Genomic DNA, 8,779 nt, shown 5'->3' with positions numbered 1-8,779 from the left:
GTTAAAAGAAAAGATCCTTCTTGCTGTTGTTTTAATAAAATGTTATCCTTCGAGAACTTTGCTTCTGAACAGAGAGTAGATATTATTGTGAAGGAGAGAAAAAGAACACGTGCTTAAAATTATTCTAATAATAAAGGGGTCTGATATTGGATGTAACCATCAGTATACATCTGACATGTGTGTTTTGGAGGATTGGTAAAGCACACAAGGCTTCTTTCTTCATTCTGTGTCATGTCATGAGTGGTTAACAAAAACATTTGAACCGGTTAGTTCAAAAGGGGCCCAAGTCCAAGAGGTCTGTTTTTCCAGGGAATTATTTCAATTGCATAGCTTAAAGGGAGGCTACACCAAATGATTAATACTTTACCCAGATTTAGCACCAGTTCATAGCTTACAAATGCTAGAATATGAAGCACCTCACTTTTATCACTTCAGAGGACTAGAAAACATAACTATAACTAGCGCTGCCATCTATGGGATAAATCTAAACCCATGCAAGAAAGGCCCAAGTCCAGGAATGTTGCATTTTAAATGTCAAGCATAGTCAATACATTACAACAGACTTGGGACTATTTGCACATAATCAGATGGCTTTTCCCTTGAAGACCATTGAACAAAGAATATCTCTATTTTGAAAAATTGTGGACTTGGGCCCCTTTTGAACTAACCGATTCAATTCATTTTACTAATATAAGATCCCCTCGTTAAAAAAAAACTTGATTGACATAATTTTACTAACAAACCCATTATCTATTCAGACCATTAACATTTCCTTTCAAAGCCAAAGAACCTCAGCGGAGGGTCAAAAGAGCCACATGTGGCTCCGGAGCCTCAGGTTCCAGACCCCTGACCGAGGCGTTTCATTGTCTTTTTTTTCCCTCTTTTTACACCTGAACGCCCAAAACTGTCAAACCTTCTCCTTCAAAGGAGCCTACAGATCTAGTAATTGTAGAAAAAAAAAAAAAGGTTTATTTGCTCGACAGGAACTGCATTTAAATGAACCCCTGTGTTTTTATTCTGTATGTGAAGAACAACAAGACATGTTTGGCTTTTACAGGCACGTTCTTGATTTTAAATGCACCCGGTTAGAACTATCACAACAAAGGCAGTAAATGAATGTAAATGTTTGAGTTTAAAGTTGAATCCAAAACAACTGAATGCCTTTTACTTCTCCAAATTGTGGCCAAAGTTGCAGCAGTTGCAGTTTTTTGGCTTTCACAGGACCTTGCAAAATGTTGCAAAAACAGGCTTAGAAGCACGAAAAAAGACATGAAGACATAAGGTTGCATTATTTCTTTGAAAACTGCTACTATCATGTTTGGAAAGAGACTGAATGGTGAAGTGGTGATTGCCAAGCTGTTTGATTGGTTAACTAAATGACTAAGAAAGGTGATCCCGAAAGATGAACTTCCAAAACAAGGAATCTCTTGTTCTGTCATCTCAAAAAGCTTGTTTTGTCTTTAGAAATGAAACATTTCCACACAACCTTTCCTCTATTCTGTTTGGTAAGTGAATAAAAGAAGGTCAATAACTGCAGATAAAGATGTTCAGTTTTGGGATGCACAGTGCGTAGTAGTGGTTAGCACTCATTTGGGGAAATGGTTGGTGATCCAACGTAACTTTTGATGAGTTGTGTGACGCTGTGGAATCTCCTGTGGCGCCCGCTGTGCAGCGACCAAGGCGGCCAAATCAAACCAAGAAGCACGTTGTCATCCAGTTGTTGGTCACATGACTCGTTTAATTTTAATTTCCATTGCCGTTTTGCAAAATTTGACAATTTTGATGCACCTGAAGGAAGCACCTCCTCCAAGTGCAAAAACATTTTTTCAATAAATGTTTTTTTAAATTGTCGTGTTAGGCATATTCACTAAGGGAAGTCCAATTTACACAATTTCATATTAGATGGAAACACAACTGGAGTTAAAATGGCGCCCATCGAATGAGTCCCTGTAATGTTACAGATAAGAAACAACTTCTACAAAGCAACAACTTTATTTGTTTAAATCTTATCCTCTGTAAAATCCAGACATTTTTGATAATCTTTTTATTTTTATTTCATTAAGGAGTATTTGATTTAGAAAAACCAGAAGCTTCAAATAAAAGGAAACGTCAGCGTCGTACAGACCGGTCTGTTAAAATGTGGTCTCATGTTAAAGCGGTCTGTGGTCTTCCAAAGGTTTGGGTCCACTGCCTTAAAGCCCTCACCGTCACTTTCAGCCAGTCGGTTTGCTTATTGAGTCATGTCTTTCCATATAAGGATAAAGTCAGTTTGCTGTCCTGGCTATATAAGTCAAAGCGGCTGTTCCTCTGAGGTGGTCTGCCGTCACTGTCTGACTCAGCCATGATCCTCCTGACGACAACGCTGAGCGCGCTCCTCCTCTCTGTCCGCTGTTTCAACCCTCAGGTGAGCCGGCACCTCACGCCTCTGCATGAGCACCTCCGTTACACCTGCCAGCTGGGATGAAGGTGTTCCTCTGAAAAACAACCTTCTCTCTCTGGTCCTGATTTCACATTTTACACGGAGAGCAAAGTTACAGTTCAGATCTTATTTTTACATCTTCATCCCCTCATGTTTCTGTTTTGACAGATTTATTTCAGAGAACATGTCAGAAGTCATGGTAAGATGTCTTTATGTGCCTTTACGTTTTTATGTTGACCAATTCTTTTTTTTTCATTTCATCTTTTTAACTGTTAAATTCCTGCTAACTCACCAAAATTATACTTTTTCCTCTAACCTTCAGTACTTACTCAGTGACTCTCGTCATGTGAAATGATAAATGAAAGCATTGTTCATCTGTGGTTTTATTTTGCCAGTTTGTCCTAACCTGCAGTTTATTTTACAGCTGTCCTCGTTGAAGAGGAGGAAGATCTCAGTATCTCCACTCTGCTGGAAAAGGCCAACGTTAACATTGGTGTGTTCAAGTTCTACCCTGCTGCTTCCTTTTCCATTTCCTTGACTCAAAATGTGCAAAATAACTAAACTTTAATTAATACAGCAAATTGAAACGTGTGAAATACATTTGCAGCTGCAAGAAGAAGAAGAAAGGATGCAACTACTGCCTTGTTTCATCATGCATTGTTTTCAATGGGTTTGCAGGAAAGAACTTGGATGACCCTCTGGTGATGTTTGGAGACATAGCGGTGCCAACAGGGCTGCAGAATGCAGATCCCTGCACAGCAAGAGGCTGCTTGTGGCCTAAGAGCAGTGACGGCAATGTCTATGTGCCTTTCCGCATCTCCGGACAATTCTGTGAGTTCCACAAGGGCTTTCGTTCAATCTCTGAGTTTGTTTTAGAGATAATGGACACATTGTAAGCGCTTTGAGCGTCTGAAAAGTGCAGATAAATCCAATCCAAAATCCAATTATAAGAGGAGGAAGGCTGTAACCTGCAATGTCACATAATTCTGGAGCCGGTTAGCAAAAGGATAGCTTCTATCTGCAATAAATTGAATGAAGATGGCAAAATAAAACATAAAAACTGACTAAACTCTCGTAAAAACGCTGAAGCTAAAGCTGGGCAGCAGATGCAGCTTGTAGTGGAAGGATAATTGGAACATCTGGATGTTGAAACACGTTTGCTAATTGCAGAACAAAGGACGTCCTCAACAACAAAAAACCTGCTTTCTCAGTTACAGCAAAAGTTTTACTGAACGAAATGAAAAAGTGTCTCTTTTGGCAACCTCTGCATCAATAATAGGTGTGATTTTGGAGAATCTGGGGGCTCCAGGCAGGGCACTCCAGCCGGGGAGGGAAGCGCAGCACAGGAGGACAGGAGGGCGCTGAGCAAAGAACTTGACCTTAAAAAAGGGGTTACCGTTAAAAACGGGCTGATCAAAGATGCTCCTTCAGCGTCTGTGTTCAGTCACACAGCATAGCTGCTGCCGTGCAGCTGTGAGCAGCTGAGAGGAGTAAAAACAACAGCTTGGGTGACCATTTTTCTGTTGTTTTCACTGTCCAGCCAGTAGAGAACGAGACACCATCCTCCAGGGCCTGCGCTCCTTTGAGGGCTCCACCTGCATTCGCTTTACACCTCATCAGAGTCAGAGGGACTTTGTAGACATTCAGTCTCGCACTGGGTAAGTCAGGGTTCCCGTGGAGAGAAAGGGTAACCATCGCGGGATGTTCATACCTTCTTCTTTATAGGTGTTGGTCATTTGTGGGACGCCGCGGCGGCGGTCAGGTGGTGTCACTGATGCGCCAAGGCTGCGTGTTCATGGGTACCATCCAGCACGAGCTCCTCCACGCTCTGGGCTTCAACCACGAGCAGACACGCTCTGACAGGGACTCCCATGTTCGCATCCTCCTGCAGAACGTGATTTCTGGTGGGTCGGGTTTCCTGGCGGTTCTCTGTCTGGAGCAGTGAACTGGAGTCTGACATGACTGTGTCTCCCCGTGCAGGACAGGAGCACAACTTCCGCAAGATCGAAACAAGGAACCTGGGCACCCCCTATGACTACAACTCCATCATGCACTATGGAAGGTAATGTCTGTATACATGCACTGAAAGAGGCTGTAACTGAAATGTGGCTTTGAGAGCTCCTGTTATCAACGATGACGGGAGCCAGGAGAGAGCAGCAGGCCGCTCTCCTTTAAGATAATTGTTCAATAGTTGTTTCTTAAAATCAGTTTTTAATAGATTACATGAGCAAAAGGATGACTCTTACATAAGAATATATTCTTTAGTGTGATGAATTGATGTTTCCGGAAAACAGGAACAGCATAACTGACTGGAAACCACAAGAACCGCTGAGGTCTGAACTTTTGAGTAACTCTAAAGGTGGAGCAATTTTTCCTCCTGAGAGGCTGTTCTGCTCAGGGAATCGAACCTTTACTGCTTTTTTATTTCAAGTATAGTTTACATGTTCATGCACCAACCCCTCTTAACTGTTGACGCTTTCACTGATCACATTAGCATGAATCATTTACTCAAACGAAACCAACCCTGAACATCTCCGCAGAAAAAGGGAATGGAAATTTCCAAAGAAAACTGTCTCCTTCTGAAGGAGCAGGGGTCCAAATTCAATGGAAAGGACTTTAATGAAGGGAAGTCTGAGTGTTTAAGACCGCTTTTAAGGTGGAATATCTTCTAATGCTATTCATTTAGAGTTGACAAAATGAAGAACTTCTCTGCTTTTATTTTAAACCAGTTTGGAATTGGAACCGCACTCATTTAACTTAAGGAAAGCAGTGCTGCTGAGCTTTTGTACATCCTGCTTGTGATTTGTCTTTATAAACTGTGGTGACGACTGAGATCCATGTACTTCTGAAAATAACTGTGTACATGAAACACCACAAGAAGAGCTGTCAACATGGAGCCTGATCATAAATCTGGTTTAGATCAAAGTGATCTTGATGACTTTTTACCTTCCACAGATTCGCTTTCTCTAGAAATAGAGAGCCAACCATCGTTCCGATTCCTGACCCGAACGTCCCGATCGGCAGAGCCACCGAGATGAGCAGCAACGACATCCTCAGGGTGAACCGCCTCTATGAATGCAGTACGTACTTGCTTCATCGCTTCCTGGGTTGGGTTCTCTATCCTGGTGAAACACTGGACTCAGAGCTGCCTCCCTTCAGTTCATGACTCTGCACTCATTTGAAAGGGAACTGATTCTACTGGAAAAGCCGTGTCACACGGCCGCTATGTACAATTAAATTTCAGTCTTGCTTAATACATGATCTACATTAGGCCTGCACAATGAATTGCAAATTTGTCATTCAAGCTGTGCAATACGCATATCGCAAAATATAGCGAAAACTGCAATAAATGGTTTCTTTAAATGTGCTAAAACAATCTTATGGCAGCTATTTAATGAATCAAATAAATCCATTTATGCATTTGACCAATCAGACGGACGCCTTTACATTGTTGACCAATCAGATGGAGCTCTTTTATGTTAAAGGTTTGCCTCCTATGTAGACGAGGGTCATTTGGAGTATAATTTAGGTTATGTTGACTCTTATTTAAGATGTTGCAGTGAAAAGGAAATTATGTTTTTGGTTGTTTTTGTCATTTGTTCACGTACCTGAAGTTATATCGTCATTGATCACCAATATCTTATATCGCGAGTTTTTCTCATATCGTGCAGCTCTAATATACATCATTCATAAGTGTTTCTTGCGTTTGTCATTCGCCAATGTGCCAGATGTCTGTTGAGGGTTTCAGCCGACGGGTCTTTACGTGAATTCGATTTTAAGCTGTTTAAAATTTGGTTGGTTGAAAACTATGCAGTTCATGCTTGTTTTACGTAGTTTATACGCATTTATCACGTAAATCTCACGCAATCGTGTGTGACTTTTTTCAAGATCCAGACGCACGACCGCTCCATGTAGGTCTAACGGACTTTTCACGCATGTACCCCCAATGTATAACATTTATATCACGTGTACCGCACCCGTGTCACGTTAAAATGATGTAATTGACGCACGAATGACTAATAAATTGCATATAAACAGCGCAATAATAACACACGGTTCATGCACAATCGGCGTATTGTGTGGCGAGTATTTAAATCGGCGGATCTTTCACCCCTCCAGCAGCCTATACTGAGTGGTGGTCCGGTTAAGGGGGTTCCGTTTTCTCGTGGCGCGGTGTCCAGCGCTGCGCGGAAGGCGGGTCGCAGGAAGGGGCCGGGTGCAGTGGGCGTACTGCTGACTTACAACTGGTGCAGACCAGGGGAATCCAACAGAGCAAGGCGAGGGTCCACGGCAGGTGCTGTCCATGGTGCTGAAGCGTTGTGATTTTGGCTCTGCGCTCTGAATGTCACAGTGAAGAAAGTCAATGAAGTTCAAGTTTACATGTTCATTGCTTGGCTTTTACGTACTTCTTCCGTGGTTTTAACTTGGTTCCTTCGTGATACATCTGTGAAAATTTCACGTAATAAACCACAAATTTTCTCAAATTTTCCACATATAATTACGTCTGACTAATTTTTATCTGAACAATATGTGCAAATTGTACGTAGGAGCAGTGTGACATGATTTAGATTCAGACTCACAGCAGGAACAATCTACTGATTCTGGTCTTTTAAGACTTTCCTTCACTAAGTCTATTGTGTCCAAAAATCGACTTTTCCGTTCACAGATGTGAAGATGCTCTACATCTAAGAATAGATTTAGGAGCTATAGAACATGCTAACATTTACAGTGGCTCCATGAACAAGGCTTGTTTAATTTCAATCAATAAATCTTTCATCAACATGCAAGGTGCTTGACGTAAAAGACATATGTGAACATAGGTTAAAACAGCATGAAGTCATAAAACTCAATGAGTAAAAACTACAACAATCAAAAGACAAACGTCAAATGGTAGGAAATTCTGTGGCTAACAGTTTAAGATAGAAAGGGTACAAATGTACAAATGACACACCATAAAAGCCGTTAAATACCTAAAAGCTAAACATGTTCAGTAAATGAATTATGTAAATTCTAAGTTAAAAGGATTACTTTTACCTTAGTACTTCCACATGACCATCAAAACCAAGACTTAAAACATTTTGTTACCAAAAATCAAGAACAAGGTTTGATGAATTCATACAGACATAAAACCAGTTCATAAAAGAAATGGATTTGAATGTTTTTTTTTTTAAGGAAATTGAAAAGCTTTTCCATCCTCTATTAGCATTAACCTCTTAGGACCTGCCGTCCACATTTGTGGACATCACGTTTTGGGTTCTATGACCACAGTGGTTCATTCTGCTGAAACTAATGTGTGTAGAGGGTTAGCTCAAATATTAGCAAGGGTCTTAAGAGGCAAGAAGAACAAAAACAAACACTACATTTAATTGATAAAATGATAAAAAGTATGTACCAAGAAAAACAGAAAATCTCTTTTTTTGATATAAGAAAAAACCAGGAAGCACAGCATCGTTCCATTTGTGTCTAACTTATCTCAAAGAAATCTACCTTTGGGCTTTCTCTGAGATGTAAACAGCAGCAAAGTTAGGACCAACACTCAAATGTCTCTAGGCTTTAATGTAAGTTTATTATTAATGTGAAATTGTTCCCTGAAATATAAATTTTTCGCTTTTCCAAACCACTGTAGTTACTATTCCACCAAAAAAAATAGAAATCTGAATGTATTTTAGAAAATGGGTGTTTAGTACCAATTTGAAAAAAAACAAACCGGAGGTTAAGGCTCTTGCATGATTTTTATATCCAGAATTTTATATTTGTGTTTTCACAATTCATTTGTGTTTGCATTGTTTTTACTTGTTTGTTGAATCTGTTCTGTTCTGATTGGTTTTTGTCACCAACAGGAAGCGCAAAGTAAAGACTTGGAGTATGCAGCTCTTCCCTCTGCTTTCAAGACATGCTTTTGCTAGATGTTAGCTTGATTCAGACATTTTTCTGATTTCCTGTCAAATAAAAAGGCCAAACCAGCTGCTCGTCTTTTACTTTGAGCTCAGAAATGTTTGAATCTGCTAACCTGACGCAAGCATGAATAAAGAAGTAACGTTTTGACCATTTTCTCTGTTTCTGTTTACTGTCGTCTCTCTAAAACAAGCCCCCACTTTGGATTTCATTCAAACCAGGGGGAAACACATGTTGCAGTTGCTCCAAAGACCACTAGAGGCAGGTTACAGAAGGGAGCAATTCTCCATTACCTCCCGTACAAAAACAATGCTCCACCACAGCTTCTAACTTTATTTTGTCACGATCAGCTGCCATTTTGATGACGTTACATTGGGCGGGATTAACTCCGGTCAATATGCCCCACCCACCTCAGGCTTCAATGTTGCCTGCAAAACGTCAGAGATTATCTGACCAGCGGGATTT

At 40.6% G+C, this 8,779-nt stretch overlaps 1 protein-coding gene across 1 annotated transcript; it reads left to right on the top strand.

Annotated features, from left to right (window-relative positions):
- The first annotated feature begins 2,325 nt into the window (after positions 1 to 2,325).
- Positions 2,326 to 8,304, top strand: c6ast1 (six-cysteine containing astacin protease 1). The gene is given in 9 exon segments (NM_001104736.2): positions 2,326 to 2,404; positions 2,588 to 2,618; positions 2,844 to 2,912; positions 3,098 to 3,250; positions 3,960 to 4,077; positions 4,145 to 4,323; positions 4,400 to 4,481; positions 5,375 to 5,499; positions 8,260 to 8,304. Coding segments are annotated over 9 exon segments (834 nt in total). The 5' UTR covers positions 2,326 to 2,341; the 3' UTR covers positions 8,274 to 8,304.
- Positions 8,305 to 8,779: the final 475 nt, after the last annotated feature.

Source organism: Oryzias latipes, chromosome 3 (assembly GCF_053564925.1).
Source record: "Oryzias latipes strain Hd-rR chromosome 3, Olatipes_Hd-rR_3.1".
Lineage (NCBI taxonomy): Eukaryota > Metazoa > Chordata > Actinopteri > Beloniformes > Adrianichthyidae > Oryzias > Oryzias latipes.
Note: the sequence above shows the minus strand (reverse complement) of the source record. Positions and strands in the feature narration are given on the sequence as shown.